This window comes from Balaenoptera physalus (assembly GCF_965194825.1).
Source record: "Balaenoptera physalus genome assembly, chromosome: 2".
Lineage (NCBI taxonomy): Eukaryota > Metazoa > Chordata > Mammalia > Artiodactyla > Balaenopteridae > Balaenoptera > Balaenoptera physalus.
In genome coordinates this window covers 64,180,326-64,202,536 of record NC_138883.1, presented here as the reverse complement: position 1 = coordinate 64,202,536, position 22,211 = coordinate 64,180,326, and the positions used below count along the sequence as shown (strand labels likewise).

Here is a 22,211-nt window from a genome sequence, read left to right as displayed (position 1 = left end):
ACTTACTACCTCTGGACTAGAAAACACTTCAAAAGTCTAATCCATACAATTTGGGGCCAAAAGTACTTACATTTTTTTTTTTAATAGCAAAACATTCTGGGAGATATGTTAAGAAAAATGTCTAATTTTTTAAATTAGAGATACTTTTATGTTGAGAGACATGTTAAGATATACTTACTGCTTATCTGTCCACAGCAATCAATCCAGAAGTATAAATATTAGATCAACATTTAACCAACGAGGAAAAAAAATTACTGTTACATCAGCTGATTTTTCTCTCTTTGAATTTAATGAGTTTACATCAAAAAATTAGGTAGTCATTTTACATTTAAGGAATAAAAATCTTTTTAAAAAAAAAGCAATACAAAGAGTGAGAGGATTTTAACCAAGTTTACATTTCTTTTTGCTATAGTTTTTAACAATTCATCTCATCATATTACAATGTGCAAATGCATTTGCAGCACCCATTACAATCATGACACTAAATTTAAGGAAGTACATTGTTACGAATGGCCCTCAGAGGAAACTGATTTACCTTCTATTAAAAACTCTACAATATATAAGCATTACGTAATAATGCTACTTCACCACCATTTGTCACAAGAACCATCACCAAAGTTTTCTGGAAATGAGTCCACACACAAATTAAATATTTAAAAGGTGAAATGTTCCTTATTTTAACTTCAGCAAGATCTTTCTTTTTCATTGTTAAGAAACACTTTAATAGTTTTAAAGTAAAAGCTGTTAAGAGTAGAGTCCAGATAGCTAAAACTGCACTCCTGAGTTCGAACTTACAGATAAGTCTTTTGTAAATAGTTCTCAATAAAATATCCTCCCTCCCCATCCCCCTGCCCCAAATCTTGATTTTTTTCTTACAAAACTTTGGTCAAGAGTAGAAATATATCCAGGCAGATATGTATGCCATATGATAGCAAGAACGGTAAAGCCCAACTAATGACTTTGGGTTTTAGAAATAGAAGGCAATTAAAATGTACTCAAAGTTACATTAAGAAAAGCTTTCACTGGGTAATATTGAAACAGTCACAAAGGTTAAGAAAATACTGATATCAAAGTACAAATGACTACAATGTTAAAATAGACAAAAACTACTATACAAGAGGCTCTTTTAAAATTAAAAATAAAGAACACAACACATGAGTCAGGATTGTTTTCCTGTTCTACTCATAAATTTTAGTCTTTATATTCAGAGGGTTGGTTATGTTGACATCTAGTAGAGTTTCTTATGACATCTGATGAAGTCTCGTTCCAACTTCAGACGGTGGCTCTTCCCTAAAGAACTTCTTGATTTCGGTCACATCTTGGTCACTGTACAATTTCAAAGTAGTGCAGTATCGCCATGATGTGCTGAGGCATGAAGACATACCCTGTGTACAGTGCCATCCCCACGATGGAAACCAGCATGGAATCTGAGTTGTAGTTAAGGGAACTTCATTTAATTTACTTTTTCTCAGTTTATCCAAAACTAAATCCCCAAATTTTTTCAACAATTGTTCTATGTGGAAGTACCCATTCATTTAATGCTTTCTCATACCTACCAAGTATTTATAAAGAACTAATAACTATAATTATAGCCACTAACCTTAACTATGCCTGACACCATTCTAAGTTTTTTAAGCTCATTTTATCTTCACCATCACCTTACATGGTGCGTACTATTATTCTCCCTGTTATATTCCAAAACATCAGGCTGCTTAAAATGAAGCAGAGAAAGTGACCCTGTTCAATCTAAGAAACAGAAATGTATAGGAATAAAATTGTACAGTATTTAATGACTGCAAAAGGTCTACAAGCTTGAACAATAAGAATGTCTGATCAAAGAATTCTAGAATTATTTAAACTAGAATGTGGCTAAGATATTGGCTTTAGAGCCAAAGATAAGATCAATCATATACTAGTGATATAAACTGGTAATAGCTGCTACTATTAAACATTTAGTATTATTATTATTATCACTAAACTTTGCAACAACATCAAATTAAAGTCACCTTGATAACCTAAACCATAAACATTCTGCCCTGTGGTCCTTTCTCCGCATTCCAAAAGGAATATAAACTGTATAGGGGGCTTCCCTGGTGGCGCAGTGGTTAAGAATCCGCCTGCCAATGCAGGGGACATGGGTTCGAGCCCTGGTCCGGGAAGATCCCACATGCCGCAGAGCAACTAAGCCCATGCGCCACAACTACTGAGCCTGCGCTCTAGAGCCCACGAGCCGCAACTACTGAAGCCTGCGTGCCACAACTACTGAAGCCCGTGCGCCTAGAGCCTGTGCTTCACAACAAAAGAAGCCCCCGCAATGAGAAGCCCTCGCACTGCAAAGAAGAGTAGCCCTGCTCCCCAGAACTAAAGAAAGCCCACGCACAGCAACAAAAACCCAATGCAGCCAAAAATAAATAAAAATAAAAATAAATAAATTTATAAAAAATAAATAAACTGTATATATGCAAGTCAACAAGGAGCCCTCCTCTTGGGCCACACGAAATACTGCTAACAAAAATTATGTAAAACCTGAGGGCTTTTTGCTTTGCAGAGTCATGCTAAGGGGAATATCTACTTCTGACCTGGGACTGTGTTTTATGCATTCATTCATTCATTCATTCATTCATATTCTCTCTCTCCCCTCTTCGCCCACCTCCTGTCTTACATACCTTCAGCTCTACATACTAGTAATTCTATAATACCTTACATTCCTTTATGAGAATATAGGGTTTAAATAAACAATGTGCTTACTACCAGCTAATATTTGTATAACAGTTTAGTTGACAAACCTCTTTTATGTATTATCTTGCTTGACCTTTACGGCTTTCTTGTGAAATGTTTATTCACTAGTACTCATCAGAGACTGACAAAACACTGAGGGGACTTGTCCAGGGTCACACAAGAAACTGTCTTTAGAGCCACAGCTCAAACCTGACTCAGACCCTAAGTTCATTCCCCTCATCTGGCAAACATGGGTGAAAAGTCTCCCATGATAATTTTTTTTGAAATGAAATTAAAATCATAATGATTTGGGGACTTCCCTGGTGGTCCAGTGGGTAAGACTCCACGCTCCCAATGCAGGGGGCACAGGTTCGATCCCTGGTCAGGGAACTAGATCCCACATGCTGCAACTAAAGATCCCACACGCTGCGATGAAGATGCCACATGTCACAACTAAAGACCTGGCCCAGCCAAATAAATAAATAAATATTAAAAAAAAAAAAGAAAGATTCCCACATGCTGCACAGCACGGCCTTAAAAAAAAAATCATATTTATTTTATAGTGGGATTTTTACAGTCTTCATGGGAGGGGTCAGCCTGCATTCAGTCTTAGCTTTTAAGCTAAGGTTGGTCAAGTGTGGGTCCTGAGGTGGGGAGGGCAAGTTCTTGCTGATTAACAACCACTATTTGGTGATTTACATTTTCCTGGGGGGTAGGAGGAGCAGCTGGGTGATGGGTAAGGGGGTTAGGAGGAAGGGCCTTGGTGACAGGGAGATGGCCACAGTGGACATTCTTAGTCCTTCAGTGTCCCTCACAGTGCCCAGAATAGTGACCGGGACAATTTGGACACAGGGGTATCATGAAGCGGGATTTATGAAGAAGATGGACAGGACTTTGGAAATGGGTCACTGCATATGGCGGCAGAGGCCAGTGTCACATCTGGGGTGAAACCGATGACCCTGTTGGGGGTACCTGGGTTGGTGCTGCTCTCCCTGTGAAGAACTTCTCAAGAGGGAGGGTGTTTGCAGGAAGGAGATGTGCACTGGTAGAGATGCAGATGTCAGATGTGGGTAGTTCTCCCATGACCATTTTTTAAATTTACTTTTTAGCCTCCCTTAATCCAGTTCTTTCTTAAACAACCACCTTGTATTCACCACTTATTTTCTTTAAAAAAAAAAAAAGTACAAACTTGCTGCTTCCACATCATTGCTCATCACCCACACAACCATCTGCCTTCTACCTCTCCAGGCTATAGACACCCCTCTCAGGTCACCAACGACCCCCTATCAAGTCCAATGGCTATCTGAATTGACACTATTTTCATCTTTCCTCTTCAAAACTCCTTCAGCTCTGGGCTGAGGTACTTCTCTGGTGCTCTCTTCCCTTCTCTCGCACCATTTTCCTAGTTCACTGGCTCTTTTTCCCTGTCTGCCACTAATGTGTAAGATGATTAGAGTTAATTTTGTGCTTTTCTCCCAAACATCCACTCCAGCCCTCCTGCTAGTACAGCAGCCATGCTCTTTGGGTGGGCCTAACCCTATCCCAACTCCAGGGATAAGCCCTGACTGATCTGAACCAGTTAAGATCTTCTCTTTTTAACAATACCCCCCAAATCTGATCAACAAGCTCAAAGTTTAGGAGTTCTGCCAGGAATTCAGGAACACAGATTCTCCTTCTAGAATATGCAGTTTGCTGATAGAATCCTGGAATCACTGGAGTCACTTTGTCTCCATGAGGAAATCAAAACTCAGAACAAAGTTGACAAATGAAGGTGGTGGAACAAAAATAATCGCAGAAAAATGGAGCTAGAACCTTGATCAAATGACCTGAAGCCCCCCTACCACTGGATTTTCAGATACATAAGCCAATACATACGCCCTTTACCCATAAACCACCTTTAGATATTCTTTGTCATACTTGCAGTTGAAAGGATTCTAAATGATAAAATGGAGTTCCCAATGATTTGTCTTGGGCCTACACACACTTATAACTTAAACAACCACCTTAATGTTGTTGACCTGACCCCACCTTCCATACTGCAGACAAGTATTTCCTATGATACTGGACATTTCCACCTATGACAGGCTTAAATTCCCAGAGCCAAAACTGAACTCATTAACTTTCTCCAAAACTACTTCTTCCTATAGGTCCTATTTTTCCAACGATTTGAAAATAGTTGACACACTATCTGATACAACTATAGATTAACTATTTGCCTAGTCACTCAATCTAGAAATTGCTTTGATTCCTTCTCCCCAAATTCAAATTATTTAAGACTTCTCAGTTCTTTCCAACCACAACAAATGACTTTTATCTCATGTTCCCCTACCCTAATCAATGATAAATGATTGAGGTACTTATCATTCCTTACTTAATCACTTAAAAGCTCCCATTTTAGGCCTCTGGCTATTTTCCAAGTCTCTCTATACTAGAGTTATCCTTTTAAAATGCATGCTTCCCAATGCCTCTAGGATAGCATTTGGAATTCAAAGCCAAGCATCCGAGGACCTTTCCAATCTAGCTCAAGTACCTGGTCTTAGGTTGGAGTGCAAGAAGTAGACAAGAATTGACAAGAATTGGCTGGAACAGGGATTCTTGTATAAGTTATTCTGAAGGCAGTTTTATCAGAGGGGGAGTGAGCAGAACAGAACAGAGCAGGGGGAAAAGCTGAGGAGGTTCAGGAGCTCAGCCCCCACAGGGCGCTCTGGAGCATGAATTGTACCACATGTTGGTGTTGCTTTGAGGCAACATGTCTGATATTTTGTATCCCTTAATCTGTCAATCACTGGCTGTACCACAGGCTGAGGAAAAACCACCTGGGCAAGACAGCTGCCTCGGCCAAGGGCAATAGTCTGGAGAAGGGGGAAGCTAGAAGGCAGTAGCAGACAACACTCCCAGCAGCGGGGAGAAGTACATCAGCTGGCAAAGGGGATCAAGGTGGGGGCCAAAAGCATCTACAGTTGACCCTAGAACAACATGGGTTTGAACTGCACAGGTCCACTTATACGTCGATTTTATTTCAATAAATACCTACTACAGCACTACACAATCCACGGTTGGTTGAATCTGCAGATGTGGAGCCACAGATACAGAGGGCCCGACCGTAAAAAGTTATACTCAGGGCTTCCCTGGTGGCGCAGTGGTTGAGACTCTGACTGCTAATGCAGGGGACATAGGTTCGAGCCCTGGTCTGGGAAGATCCCACATGCCGCGGAGCAACTAGGCCCGTGAGCCACAACTACTGAGCCTGCGCGTCTGGAGCCTGTGCTCCGCAACAAGAGAGGCCGCGACAGTGAGAGGCCCGCGCACCGCGATGAAGAGTGGCCCCCGCTTGCCACAACTAGAGAAAGCCCTCGCACAGAAACGAAGACCCAGCACAGCCAAAAATAAAAAAATAATTAAAAAAAAAAAAAGTTATACTCAGATTTTCAACTGTGCAGGGGTCAACACCCCTAACCCCTGCTTGTTCAAGGGTCAACTGTACCATGCTGCTTTTCCATCATACCTCCCAACACTCCAAATCATCCCCCAACAAACACACATCCTACTCATGCCATATTACATGAGTCTCAGAAAACAATGTTCTATATTTTCATACTGCTCTGCCTTTGCTTACGGTTTAATAATATGACTAAGGATAACAGCAGTGGCAGCTTTCATTTTGTCTAGTGTGCACACGGCACTGTGTTAAGCCCTTCAGTAATATCCCGAAATCAGAGTAAGCAATGGAGCCAATTCCAAACCAAGTCAAACTCCTAAAATGTGTTCTTAACTATTACACTATAATATCTTCCTATGTACGAAAAGTCCTATCCCTCCAAGTAAAACCTAATCATTCTTAGAGCTCAGCTAGTCATCTCCTCTCGTATGAGACTCTCCCTAGCACTCATACTTTTTCTATTCTTACCCCAACGTCCTGGCAGAATTAACTATTCCCTAATGCTCATCAAGTTCTTTACTCATATCACAGCGCTTATCACCTGACATTACCTATTTGGAGATGTATTGATATTTATCTCATCCAGATTATCAACTCCTTGAACACAGGAACAATGTCTAATCATTTTTGTATCTCCAACATCTAACATAACACACGCTTAATAAATATTTGATGAATAAAGGAATTGCTTAAGAAACATTATTTGACTCTAGATTCACTGTGGTGCTTTCTACATATTCCACATATTACCGTGACCAACAAACTCTAAAGCAACTACAGCAAAGAAAACCAAAATCTGTTTCTAAGCAATACTATATTTTCAAGATGCTTTTTGGTTTTTTTAACAGCTTTTATGTAAGACTTATGAATGTATACACCAAGCAAATGAAATGGTACAGTAATAATCTTCAGGTCATTGGCTCAAATTCAAGTAAGAATTACTAAAAACAGCCATTTGAATGATTATATTACGTACTCTTTATGGCACTATAATTCTTCTATTTAGTATGGAGAATGTATCAGTTAACATGCATAAATTAGCTTAACAGAGATTGCTCTACTATAAGACAGGAATCTGAAACTTAGGCTCAATTTTGTGAACACTAAGTTGTCAAACCTTTAATCTTTTATATGCATATAAAGTCAGGACATCTTTCCAAGTGAAACAAGAACTTATCAAAACTTTTTTTTTTCTTGGCCACACCAAAGGAATGCAGGATCCTAGTTCCCCCACCAGGGATCGAACCTGTGCCCCCTGAAATGGAAGCGCAGACTCTTAACCACTGGACCACCAGGGAAGTCCCCAGAACTTATCAAAACTTGAAAAGATGTTTTGCCTGGTTAAAATATTAGACACTAGAGTTCATGACTTTCTACAGCATTATCCTGTGATGCATACATGTGGAGTAATAACAAATAAATGGCAATTATATATGCTAAATTCAGGATAGTGGTTACTTAGTGGGGTGAAATGGGAAGAGGAAGAAGGGAGATCAAGTGAGAAGGGGCACAAAGGGTCTTCAAATGCATGTTTTTCTTCAGTAGTTGGTGGTATGGGCACACTTTCATTATATTATTCTTTATGGGTTTTTTATTGCATGCCTGAATAGTCAATAAGTCTTACTTATTTTTTTTAGTAAGTAAGAACTGTAAAGGAAAATGGAACTGCATATAGTACTAGACTAAAAACTGTTTTATTTGAAGGATCTTTTTCCCTGGCAAAGTTTGGGTTTGGCATCACTGGATCTAATTTGCTACTAGGAAATAAACAGAAAATCTTAGCTCTCAGAAACAGAATAAACAACTCTCAATTCTGACCAAGAAAACAGAAAATTACCAAAAGTCACTTGCACCTAGATGCAAATGCCAATTATTAGCTACTCAAAATAATAACAATAATAACAATAAACCTAACCTTTTACCCAGAGCCACTTATTAAATTTAACTTTTAATTCTATTTCCCTCAAAAAACAGTTTCTGTATTCTGATCCCACTTCTCCTAAGTATTTCGAGAATCACAATAATTAAATAAGCCTCTAAAAGTAAGTTTTCTATACAATTAAATTTCAGAATTATTCCCCAAAATTATCCTAAAGCTCTCAACCATAAGAGAATATTTTTTTACTGAAGTATAGTTGACTTACAATGTTTCAGGTGTACAGCAAAGTGATTCAGATATACATATATTCTTTTGTAGATTCTTTTCCATTATAGGTTATTACAAGATATTGATTATAGTTCCCTGTGCTACACAATAGGTCCTTGTTGTTGATCTGTTAATCCCAAATTCCCAATTAATCCCTCCCCCCCAAATAAGAGACTATTTAAAACTGACTTAACTATACAGTGAAACTCATATTAAATGAAAAAGTAAACAATGGGACCATGAGGAATTTCTACTAGCCTCAATAATCACCTTGCAAAACATGCAAAAAAGTGCCTTTTAATAAGTACCTTTCTACAAATGCAATTTAAGCAATTTTAGCCATGTAGCTGAAATAGCTCCAATACACTGAGTTGAATACTCCCTGAGATTATGCTTGGCACCATTCAAAATGGCAGTTTTATTGTGACATTTGCAAGGTTGGGGAACATGTGACCTTCATCTTCTTAGAAATGTTCTCACAAACAGAGCTAAACATACACCATTTAGAATATAACAGCTATTATTTGCTATCTGGGTACTTGAGTGGATTTCTCAATCCACTGCGTTCTTTAACACACCTCTCAAAGTTTAAAGTATCCTTGACACACTGTGAAGTACAAGAAATGGATACTGGAATCACCATGGCACTGCAAGAGACCTAGGTTTGAGCTGCAATTCTGCCAATCCCTGGTTGTGTCAAAAACTCTCTGATCACTAGTCTCCTTATCTATGGTTTGGGGACACACATCACCTACCTTTCAGGGTTGATATAAAAATTTGGAATCAAATCTATTCTGCAACAAAAGGTAATATAATCTTTACTGAAATTATTGTTTGAGGGCTTGGCCACTAAACATTATGACTCAGACCTCTGTTTGGAAATTGCCCAAGGTCACCCTGCTATTAACTTGTTATTTATAGCATAATCCTAAGGCATCACAACCTCTCTGGACCTGAGTTTCTTCTCCATAAAATGAAATCCCTTCCTGGATTAATGTTAGGATCCCACTTGCTTGGAGAGGGCATTTAAGCACCACTTCTCAATCATCCTTAATGTAATCTTCTCTTTGAGACACTGAGGCGCACACACACACACACACACACACACACACACACACAGAAAATGTAAATATTCAGTGTTATATAATACACATATATTGGAAGGTAATACACAAAGTGATAGAGTAATCTTTCCATTTACCAAGCCCTTACTGCTGTTTGTATAAGTATCAGCAGCTGTACCAAGATTAATCACGTTTATGTTTTAGAGGGGGAACCATGATTCAAGAAATATAGAATTTTAAAGCTAGTGAAATCCAGACTATAACAAACCAAAAACCTCAAAAATTAAAAAATATGTCTTTTCCGTTTTGTGTGTATGTAACTGTCTCCACCACTGAATTTTTAGTGCTTGAGAGCGAACGCCTCGGCTGCTCTTTGCTTCCAGTTGTAGTGCATTGTTAGACAAAGCAGGCACTTCATCAACCATTCAAGAACGGAGCAGATAACGTGCCAGGATTGGGCAGGCACTGCCGATAACTGTTTGTTCAAGGGCTGAGTGAACAAATCTGAGGTTATTTATAACCTGGACATAATATAAATATTTTATGGATCCAATGGATTAAAAAGCAAATAGATGTGAAACCATATATCTGTGTGCTGTTTGCTGTTTTCTTTAACAGGGATCCCCAACTAATCATGAGCTGATAAGTTCCCAGTTAGACAGGAAAATAAATAAATAAAGACTTTTTGCCCATACAAGGGATTGGCCATCCCCAGTCCTTTTCCCAGCAACTTAAAAAAAAAAAAGAGGAAATGCTTTAAAGTTAAATACAGTACATCAGAAGTAAGACCACGGTAACTAACATTTCCTGCCCTAACCAGTAACCCCGTACTATCACCGCCTGCCTTAGCAACCTATTCACAAGACTTTGGAGAAACCAAAAGTACCTCCTCACTGGGAAAAGGGCAGGGGCCTTTGTTCCAGTGGGTATGATTTATTCCTCTTCACTAGTCTAATTTCAATGTTTTCAGTCTCTGATGGCCCTGGTCACATCAAAAAGCAAAGCTAAAATGTCATCTAAAACAATCCAATCTTCTATTAGTCCAATTCCTTTTGTAAAACTAACTCTAAAAAGCTACTTTTATCCTTAGAAATATTCAAAAGTTTTGATAAATTTGATTTATTTTAAGGAACCATCTTAATGAAAAAAGAAAACAAAGTATCTGACAAAGTATTACCGTAGGTTGTTTGGTGAAAAGCAATCAAAGCTCTAAGGGAAAGCAGGTGTCAGCTGCTGAATGATGCTCCAAAAAGGAATCTTTCTTATTACTGCAGGTTTTGTCCCTTGACCTCGAAAAACTAGAAACCATCACCAAAAGAAACGTTAAGAAAGCTTATTTTGGGAATTCCATAGTGGTCCAGTGGTTAGGACTCACTGCCGAGGGCACGGGTTCAGTCCCTGGTGGGGGAACTAAGATCCCGCAAGCTGTGTGGCATGGCCAAAAATTAAAAAAAAAAAAAAAAAATGAAAGCTTATTTTTACCAAATATATCACTTCTGATGCTTTCCTAGTTGCCATAAATGAAAGCAAGTAGAAGATAACGATATGGTTATAGCCCTGTGTAAGTCAGCCAATTTGATATTCTTGGGCCATAGTAAAGGATATCACATCAGCATCAGAGGTTACTGTTAGCAAGCAAAACCCATTCTCTGAGCTTTCTGTAGTGTTGGTCATACTTAAGTACGGAAATTGATTTTAGAACAACTTGATGACGAACTCTTTAAAAACTAAACAAACAAAAAAGCCTGCTGCTGAAACCAGCAATGATCATGTTCAACTCTGAGCTGAAATCCTAGAAATGGTTTGTAGCTCTGAACCCAGAGACACCAAGGCTATGTATCACTATATGTCTTTATAATTAGAGCTTCTATTAATCACATGAAGATCTGAAGTCCCAGGGTCAAGGGGGAAAAATTACCTGTCTGCTCTAAAATATAATCTGTTCTGCTATAACACATTTCTGGAGCATCAATTAACTCATATATGACTAGGATATCACAGGAGCTGCATGGTTTCATATGGGACTTTTCGTAAATTAGGGGAGCCAGATTAGTGAGGAAAGAATTATAATCTTCAGCAAGAAACATCCTTCAGCTCAGCGGCTGCAGTCCTTTTAGCTCTATTTTAAGAAAATTAAAAATTAGCATCTGTACCTGGGCTCCCTCTCCAGAAAGGTACACCTCCAGGCTAGCACAGCTCCCAACTAATGGCAGGATTGCACTGCCTCCTGCACCTCCTCGACGGCAGCCCACACCATCTCCATCACTTCAGCAGTTCCAGTCAACTCTGTCCATGCATTTTTAATGTCCCCTGGGGCAGCGCCCAGCCTGCCTGCCCAGGCTATCCAAGTTGTCCCCCCAACATGCCAATCATTGTTTTCATTAGCACCTGCTTACGAAGTTGCATAGATTTTGAGGGGCTAATGATATTTTCCCATAAACTCTTTTATTTGAGAATTTTTCAGGAATGCATACAACACATGATGGCCAAAATTCTTGTATTAGTAGTAATTCTACTTTTCATAACTATTGATCATAAATACAATACTGTCTTTCTATCATTCCATAACTACTTTTTTTTTTTTTTTAATTGTTTCTGGCTGCGTTGGGTCTTCGTTGCTGTGCGCGGGCTTTTCTCTGGTTGCGGCGAGCGGGGTCTACTCTTCGTTGCGGTGCATGGGCTTCTCATTCTGGTGGCTTCTCTTGTTGCGGAGCACGGGCTCTAGGCGTATGGGCTTCAGTAGTTGTGGCACCTGGGCTCAGTAGTTGTGGCTTGCGGGCTCTACAGTGCAGGCTCAGCAGTTGCGGCGCACAGGCTTAGTTGCTCTGCGGCATGTGGGATCTTCCCGGACCAGGGATTGAACCTGCGTCCCCTGCACTGGCAGGTGGACTCTCAACCACTGCTCCACGAGAGAAGCCCCCATAACTACTATTTTTTAAGCATTTCAATTCATGAAAAGTATATATCCTCTCTTAAGTAGATCTTTCAGAACATAGAGTTTTAATTATTAAAATTGAGCACTGGGTTTTTTTTTTAATCTAAAGAATTTACCTTCAACTTCCCTGGTGGCGCAGTAGTTAAGAATCCGCCTGCCAATACAGGGGACACGGTTCGAGCCCTAGTCCGGGAAGATCCCACATGCCCCAGAGCAACTAAGCTCCTGCGCCACAACTACTGAGCCTGCGCTCTAGAGCCTGCGAGCCACAACTATTTAGCCCACGTGCCACAACTAGTGAAGCCCGCGCGCCTAGAGCCCGTGCTCCGCAACAAGAGAAACCACCGCGATGAGAAGCCCACTTCGCCTAGAGCCCGTGCTCCGCAATGAGAAGCCACCGCAATGAGAAGCCTGTGCACCACAACGAAGAGTAGCCCCGCATTCTGCAAATAGAGAAAGCCCGCGCACATCAGCGATGACCCAACCCCAACGTAGCCAAAAAAAAAAAAGAATTTATCTTATCCTTGCTCCTAAGCACCACAAATGTTACAACAATCAAACCCTGAGCCGGGGTGTCGGGGGGAGGAGGTCACAAGGTCTTTAAGAATAAGAAGCAGTGGAGTCAGGCTCCACATTCACCTGTACTGAAAAATCACTGGTATCACATGCAGAAACACTGTAGATCATTTGTATGTGCTTTGTCCCCACTGCCATCAACCTCCCATGACTTTCCCTGACACCCTAGTACAGATCACCTAGTTCTTGTGTAGCATAGTTTTTCTCTTCCACCTTTCCTGAAAGAAAGGAACTTTTTCCTACTAAAGAAAAAGTTATAATATCCTAAGGAGTACAGACAAAGTATAGTCTAACATTCTCACATAGCCAGCCAAATATCCAGACAGTGTCAAACAGGCTAGAGCAGCTGTTTTCAAACTAAAGCACAGGAGCCTTGGAGGAACAAGACTTTTCAGAGGATTAGAATCAGTTAAGGGGAATCAGTTTACAAATCTTCAGCTTCCACTGTACTCTCTCCTCAAGCTGATCTGAGAACTGTGATCTGCTAGTTCTCCTTCCCATCCCCCCCCTTTACAACTTTACTTCTCTCACTTTACTTCCAGAATCTTACAATTACACATTTCCCCAGGGTATAAAATAACCTCTGGGACAGCAAACAAAGGAATAGTAACTAACTTACATTGTACTTTATTTCGTTCAGGTAACAGACTCCTGGCACAGCTCCAAACCTCACCTATCTATCCATCTAATAATGTGAATTTGGAAATGAGACACATTTCCAATCTGGGCCCGGCAAAATGCCTCCAGCAAGGAGGATGGTGAGAGGGGCTGTTCTGCCATCACTGAGGAAGTGACCAGAGAATCCACTGTCAACATTCACGAGCAAACCCATGGAGTGGGTTTCAAGAAGCGTGCCCCTCAGGCACTGAAAGAGATCCAGAAATCTGCCAAGAAGGAGACAGGAACTCCAGATGTGCACAGTGACAACAGTTTCAACAAAGCTGTCTCAGCCAAAGGGTTAAGGAATGTCCCATACTGTATCCACCTGTGGTTGTGCGGTTGTCCAGAAAACATAAAGCTGAAGATTCACCAAACAAGCTCTATACGTTGGTTACCTAAGTACCTGTCACCACTTTGAAAAACCTATAGTCAATGTGGATGAGAACTAACAACTGATTGTCAAATAAAATTATAAAACAGCAACAACAAAAAAGTGAGACAAGACTGAAGGTGTTTACATAACAATTATTTGAACAGAAAAATGACACTGAGCTTTTTCTGACGGAAATTAAGACTGATTTCGCCTATTTGGCTTCACAGTGAGGACCAGCTTTGCCAATCAGGTCATATGATGAATGTTTTCTATGAATTGTATAAGAAAAAAATTATAGTTTTAAGGTTTTAGCAAAAACACAATCATTTTTAAAAAGCAAAAACTTAAATCTTTTGTAATTGTCTAAATTCACTATGAAAGATTTCAGATGTCAACTTAAATGAGTGAGAGGATACACAGTATGTGCTTTTTGTTCTTTTAGGGAATGCACAAATGAAAAGTCTGAACACCACTGGGCTGGAGGGTTGGAAGTATTAATTTATCAGTTACAGACACCTCCCTGGCGGTCCAGTGGTTAAGACTCCACGCTTCCACTGCACGGGGCTCGCGTTTGATCCCTGGTCGGGGAACTGCACGGGGAACATTCTGCATGCTGCATGACTCGGCTACAAAAAAAAAATTTTTTTTAATTAAAAATAAAATAATTTATCAGTTACAGTTACTCCTAGCTTGGCTTTCCTCATTTAGCCCTCCCTGGTAATGGAAAACTGCATTAACTTCTACAAAAGGAAGATCAAAAGGAAATGGCATAGGGCTTCCCTGGTGGCGCAGTGGTTAAGAATCCGCCTGCCAACGCAGGGGACACGGGTTCAAGCCCTGCTCCGGGAAGATCCCACATGCCGCGGAGCAACTAAGCCTGAGCGCCACAACTACTGAGCCTGCCCACTAGAGCCCACGAGCCACAGCTACTGAAGCCCGCGTGCCTACAGCCCATGCTCCGCAATAAGAGAAGCCACCACAATGAGAAGCCTGCGCACCACAGTGAAGAGTAGCCCCTGCTCACCCCCTGTCTGTGCGCAGCAACAAAGACCCAATGCAGCCAAAAATAAATAAATAAATAAACTTATAAAAAATAAATAAATAAAATAAACTGTCAAACATGTTAATTACTCTAGTATATTGACAGGTGAAGAAAAATCCTTCTCAATTCTAGCTTTAAGCATTTGAGGATACAGCAAAAATCTGAGAAAATAACTTAGTCGCTACTGAAAAGAACATACAGCTTAAAATGTAGTGCTGGGGAGGGGGAGGGGCAACATGGGTGGGGGAGTGGCAGATACAAACTATTGGGTGTAAGACAGGCTCAAGGATGTATTGTACAATGCAGGGAATATAGCCAATATTTTGTAACAACTGTAAATGGAAAGTAATCTTTAAAGTTGTATAAATGTTTTTTAATTTTTAATTTTAAAAAAAGGAATGCTTTTTTTCATTATCATTCAAAGCCTATCTCAATCCAAAATATCTTCCTTTGCTTCTACCCTTGCCTCCTCCAGCCACCCTTAATTTATTCCAAATCCTGCAACCAAAGTAAACTTTTTCAAACTTAAAAAGCCAGATTGGATCACTCCTCTATCAAACCTTCCAAGAGTACCCTTTTTTACCAAAATTAAAAATCAATCCGCAAGAAGAGAGGCTGCGATAGTGAGAGGCCCGCGCACCACGATGAAGAGTGGCCCCTGCTTGCCGCAACTAGCGAAAGCCCTCGCACAGAAACGAAGACCCAACACAGCCATAAATAAATAAATAAATAAATATTTTAAAAAAAAAAAATCAAAGTCCTTACAAAACCTCCAGGACCTCCAAAGAGTCTGACCTCACCGCCTAGGACTCTCTCGCACACTCACTCTGCACTAGCCATACCTGCCTCAGTGATGGCCTTCATCCGTGCCAGGCAGGCTCTGGGCTCAGGGACTTTGCAATGACTAGTCCCTCTGCCAGCTCTGCCCTTCCCTCAGATTTCTACCCTGCTAACTCCTTCACCTCTTTTATCTTTTTACTCAAATATGCTTTCGCAATGAAGCCTCTCCTGATATCCTTTTTAAAAACAGTAACTCCATCCCATCCACACATTTCTTATCCCCCTGACCTACGTTTCTGTTTTCCATAATGCTTACCACCTAACATACTATATATTTCGCTTTTTTTTTTTTTTTGGTAACACCTTGCTGCCTGCAGGATCTTAGTTCCCTGACCAGGGATCGAACCCATGCCCCCTGCAATGGAAGCACAGAGTCCTAACCACTGGACCGCCAGGGAATTCTCACTATATATTTCACTCATTATCAAAGTTCCCCAAGGACAGGGATCTCTGTCTCATGTGCTCACTGATACATCACAAGCATCTAGGCCAGCATCTGGCACAAGGTACGCACACAGAAGTGTCTGTTCTCACTTAAAGAATCCACTCTGCCTTAAAGAATCCCTGTTCCAGCCAAGTCAGCCTGGCGTACTCACCATCCCAACACATCTCTGCACCCCAGTCCACACCTTCTCCCCACCTAGGAGAAAATAAAGCAAAGAACTCAAATACCTCCCTGAAAGTTCTCTAAGTCCACCATGCTCTTCCTGTCCTGCATCCCAAAGCACTCACTGCCCAGCTCTTTCAGCGGAATAACAAGGGGTGGGGCAAGGATCTACCTGAGAACATGCGTCAATTCTAATTTTTCCTGAACTTGGATCTAATTTCCTTGAAGAAATGAAGTCCATCTTCTTGGAAACTTAGAACAGAACTCAGGATGTTGAAAATTTTTTAAATTAAAATAAATTTTAAAACCCTGTTCCTAGGATTTTTTTTTCCATTCAAAATGAAAAGAGCTTTGAGTCTCACTGGGAAAGGGAAAATGTATATTCCTGTGGTTTATTTTCCTACTTTATTAAATACAGTTAGTCTCCTTCAGTTCTACCATCTCCCACCTCCTCTCCCTTCTCCAGTCAGTAATTCTTCTTGGCTGTTCACTCAATGCCAGCCCCTGTATGCCAGCTGTTGTACTATACTACTGTACTTTTCAAGGTACTGTACTGTAAGAGTAAAAATGTTTTCTTTATTTTTTGTATTTGTTTTCTATTACAGTACAGTACCATGTAGCCAATTGTGTTAGTTGGGTACCTAGGCTAACTTTGTTGGACTTAACGAACAAATTGGACTTATGAATGCGCTCTAGGAATGGAACTCGTCTGTATGTAGGGGACTGATTGTATTTAAATGTCAGTGAGAAAAATGTCAGTGAGAAAACTGTTACTGGATTTGAGTGACTCTACTCAAAAGGTATGAGCACCTCCCTTCATCTCCAGAATTCTCACTCCATGCCTAGGAGGCCCTACTGGATCAGATATGACCTCCTTTCCTACTACTCACCCCCACTAACCCCACCCCAGACACACCAGCCACTCAGCTATCCCAGAAACAAGCCAGATATGCTGGTGCTTCAGGGCATTCCTAGTTACTGTTCCTTCTGCCTGGAATGCTCGATCCTCTGGAATTTTTCCCCTGCTTAAATCTTTCTAAATGTCCCCTCCCTGACCACTCTAACTAAAAATCAAAGAACATGCACTCTTTCTTAGTTCCTATCCTCCTCTCCATTTTATTTTTCTCCATAACAGCTATAACAATCTAATAATCTAATTTTTTACTTATTTATCTAGTGGGATTAGAATAAATATTTTTAACTGTTTTATTCACAGGTAAATCCCTACTATCTAGAATAGTATCTGGCAATTAGAAAGTATATAATACTTGTGGAATACAGAACTCAGCAAATGTACATGTTTTACAAATGAGTAGACAGAGCAATGCAAATTTTGTTAACATCTCCAAAATAAATCAAAGAAGTTCTTTCTATCTATAGCCTTTTCTACTTCTTTAAGTTTGAATTCTCTACAAGAACTGAATGTTGTTCATCAGGAACAGTCAAGTTCCAAAGCTACTCTAAAAGTGGCTTAAAATCAGTGCTTCTGCAATTTCTTTGAAATGACAAATCAACATATAAACAAATGTCTGTCAAGCATTATTTGTTTGCCCAGCACTGTGGTTGGAAAAAAAAAAAAACTCTTTCCTTGAAGAAACATGGACTGTCTTTCAGGGGGAATCTAATTCCAAACATAAACCAAAAAAACTGCCTGCATTTTGCTTAAAATAAATACAAATATAAAATGTCATGGAAACACAAGAAGCCATTACAGAATAAACCTTTGTTTTTTTAATTAAAAGAACAAGGCTAAAATAACTTTTACTTATGCTTCCAATTATTTTAACAAAGATTTTTAATTTTCTAGCTCCCCTCAACAGCATGATTACAATGTTACCCAGTAAGGCACTACAGGGAGTGTCTTGCTGGTTACAAAACATGTCTTGGTTACAAAACCTGGTCTTTTCCTTTCCCACTGATGGCTGCCAGTAGGGAAAGGGGACTTTCGAAACATGTTAAAACTTCCCCTCCAGAGGTGGATGTCAACAGGTCCGAGCAGGTCTCTTTCTAGTTGGTTGCAAATCTCACTAGTGTGTTTTTTCTTTTTTTAATGAAATCATGTGGTCCCATAAACCAATGAGAAGTCAAATGCTTCAAAGGCAAAAATCCACAGAGGTACTACATATCATTTCATAATTTATTTCTCCATCCTCCCCAAGAAAAACATGGAGGTATTTATGACACTATTACTATTGCAATATAATACAGAAAAACCTTAACACCACTGACACCATAGCATTTATCTATGTGCCAACAAAAGCCTTTAAAAGTAGAGTGTAGACTCTGATAGTGGGGCACTACATTCAACTTCTGATTTAAAGAGTTTAAATTTAGCACAACATTGTTTAAATTCACTTTTTAATAACTTTAACTGAGTCAAGAGGCGGTCTATATTTTAGTATACATTTTACAAGGATGACCTCATGAGCTCCAACCTATAGAACTTAGAGTGAAACTAAACTGCAGCTACAAGTAAATGGTGCAGGAAATTAGAGCATACCTTACATTCAGACTTTAAATCCAAACTCTGCATTCTGGTTCTTAAACTCCAGGTTTGGAAAGAAATGCCAACAATAATAAAACTAAATTTCCTTGTAAAGCAGCTAAGATGCCTCAAAAGTGTTGAGACAAAAGACTCAGCTTTGAGTACAATCCTATGCTAGTTCAAGACAAATAAACACACTTATTAAGGCTTGGAATGAAATTACCTCAGTCACTCTACCACAATGTGACAACGTATTTGCAAAGTTCTTCTGAAGCTACTCCAAACTAAACCACACTGAAGACGAGAGGCCCTGTATGAAGCAAGCATGCTATATAAAATATTTGTTTCATATTGGCCCTCAAGTTTTTTAAAAAAGTTATCTCTCATTAGTATTTATTCTGCAAGAATAATATCAAGGGATGTCAACATAGACAAATGAAGACAGACTTCAGGAAGCCCCTCTTCACAACCTTGAGTTATTAATTGAGCTTATGAAAGTTAGATGAGTTAAGATACAGGCAAAGCACTTAGCACAGTTGCTTGGCTGGTAGTAAATGCTCTATAGTCGTTAACGAGTAGTTATTAGCCATCTACGAAAACACAGCTTCAAACACTATCTACAACTAACCACATATTCCTTTTCGGGCTCGACTGTTACGGACTGTGCAAACAGCAAATTAATGAGTAGAAGAGACTTTTTAAACCATCTTGAAGACCAAAAAGGTACGATTAACCAACTGCTTTCAAAAACTGTATTGGGATGCCATGAGCACAAATTCACAACCTGACTTAAAAACCGATAAACTGGTTAGCGTTCTTATTAGGACCAAAGCCAGCTAAATCAGGGACAGCTAAAGGTCAAAAGCGTCCAAGCCGGGAGCGATTTGCTCCACTTACACGGTCCCTGCCTCCCACGGGAACCGGAGATTGAATCAAAGGCTGGCACGGCCGAAGTGCAGGCGAGGGCACACCAGGTAGACATCGCCCTAGGGGATCTCCTCCAGCAATAAAGACGCTTCTACCTTGGTCCAGTGACTCACCGGCGACCTCAGATCTCAAAGGAGTTCTCGTCCCCCACCCCCCAACCGCGGGAGCGCCACCCTCGGCCCCGAGACCTCGGCCCCGCGCGCCCGCCGCGAAGAGGCGAGTCCGCGAGCGCAGTTCCCGCGGGGCCGCCTCTCCGCCCTCCCGCCGCCCCGCGCCCGCCAGGCCCTGGGCCCGGGAGGATGCCGCCCGGGCCCCCGCGCCCCGACCCGACCCCGCGCCCGCGGCCCGGGCAGGATACTGAACACAGTCCGCTCCCAGGGCTCCAGCATGTAGAGCGCCGTGACCAGCAGGTACTGGTAGTAGAACCAGGACATCTGTTTCCAGGCCCGCGCCAGCGCCATCCCTGCCACGCGCCTCCCGCGTTGCAGCCAAACGTCAGTCTGTCCGGCCGGCCTCCCGTTCGCGTCCCAGAGCCCCTGGCCGCCAGGCCCGCCTGACCCGCGCCCATTGGCCGGCCCGGCCCGGAACGTCACCCGTGGGCACGCCCAGCCCCGCGCGCTCCCGGGCAGTCGGCCGCGAGCCCCGCCCGGCCGGCGTTTATTGGCCAGGCCTCGGCCTCGGTCTCGCGCCGCGCCCGCTCCCTCCCCGCGGTTCCCTCTCCCGGGGCCGCGCCCACGCGAGCCCGAGAACTGTCCCCGCGAGAGCGCCCCGCCCGGCCCCGCCCGGCCCCGCCTCGCCCGGCCGTTGGTTGGGAGGCGGTAGTGCCCGATGGGGCCCTGCCGCGGGGGTCGGCCGTGGCTCCCTTACGCGGTGGGTCCCCCGAGTCGGGCCCAGAAACACCAGTCGAAGAAATATTTGCGGAATACCAGTGACGCCTTAGGCGTCCTCCTGGGCTGGGGGATTACAGGGTGAATAGGAGCATATTAGGATCCTTACCTCTTGAAGTTTACGATCTAGGGGAGGAGACAGGCATTTATCACACAAATGCCAGAAAAGCTGTGATCGGTGCAGAGGGGGAGAAGAAGGTGCTCGGAGAGGGTGGGGAGGCGAGCATCGCCCAGTCAAGCAGGTCAGGAAAGGCATCTCTGAAGAAGTGATGCACACACTGCCCTCTTCCTCCTTCCCCACCCACACGCGGGCTCACACACACAAAAGCACATCCACATAAACCAACATACCCCGTGCACTCCTTAACCTAAAGACAAGAGAGAGATCACCATAAATATGTCAATCTGCCCACCTCTCTTAGTGGCGAAAGGTGCCGTGTAGGTCAAGGCCGGGAGAAGGACGCTGATCTGGTCGGTTCTGCAGATGACAGGCTGCTTGAGATCCGTCTGTGGGACAGATACCTCCTGGAGATGCACTCTTAAAAGTCCAGATTTTCCCACTGGCAAATGGGCCAGCAACATTGCACTCACCTTCTGGAATGAAGATGCACGATTAGCATGTGAAATGACACAATTAATGGCCTGCTATTTAAATGTTAAAAGGTTTCTAGGTTAAGTAGCCTTCCGCTTAAACTTTAAAACTTTGATGGTTGATCACTATTTATTTATTTAGAAATATCAAGTACTGTTCATGAGTAAAACATTGGGGATAGAAAGCCAGATAGACTGAGATCTTCCTTCGTAATGTACCCAGTCTACCAGGGAAGAGAAGCAAGTTAACTGATTACAGTGAGATGCGGTAAAGGGTATTTTTATGTTATGTGTAGGATGCCATGATAGCCCAGAGAAAATCAGATTGGGGTTGTAAAATTCTTCTGGGAAATGGTGCTTGAGCTGAGTATTGAAGGAAAAGCAGAAATGGCAGAATGAATGGGGTTAGGGTGGGGAGTATATTACAAACACAGGAGTATGGAACCCCTGTATGAAGGCCTGGTGCTTTTAAAGAGCTGGAAGAATTTCACGTGGCTAAAGCAAAAAGAATGTGTAGGCAGCAGCAAGAGATGGGGCTAGATAGTAACCAGGGACCATATCCTGAAGGACCCTGTGTGAGGAGCTAAGGAATTTTTAACTTACTGTCTAAAAGTTAAAAGAGCCAATGGCTTGGACTTCCCTGGTGGCACAGTGGTTAAGAATCTGCTTGCCAATGCAGGGGACACAGGTTCGAGCCATGGTCCAGGAAGATCCCACATGCCACGGAACAACTAAGCACATGCGCCACAGCTACTGAGCCTGGGCTCTAGAGCCTGCAAGCCACAACTACTGAGCCCGCGAGCCCCAACTACTGAAGCCCATGTGCCACAACTACTGAAGCCCAGGCGCCTAGAGCCTGTGCTCCTCAACAAGAGACACCACCGCAATGAGAAGACCACGCACCACAACAAAGAGTAGCCC

At 41.8% G+C, this 22,211-nt stretch overlaps 1 protein-coding gene across 1 annotated transcript; it reads right to left on the bottom strand.

Annotated features, from left to right (window-relative positions):
- Positions 1-267: 267 nt before the first annotated feature.
- On the bottom strand, positions 268-20,394 carry SPTSSA (serine palmitoyltransferase small subunit A). Its single transcript, XM_082452312.1, has 2 exons — positions 20,171-20,394; positions 268-1,427 (listed from the first exon to the last, which is right to left on the bottom strand). The coding sequence occupies exons 1-2, from the start codon at positions 20,271-20,273 to the stop codon at positions 1,324-1,326; spliced, it is 207 nt and encodes a 68-aa protein (XP_082308438.1). The 5' UTR covers positions 20,274-20,394; the 3' UTR covers positions 268-1,323.
- Positions 20,395-22,211: the final 1,817 nt, after the last annotated feature.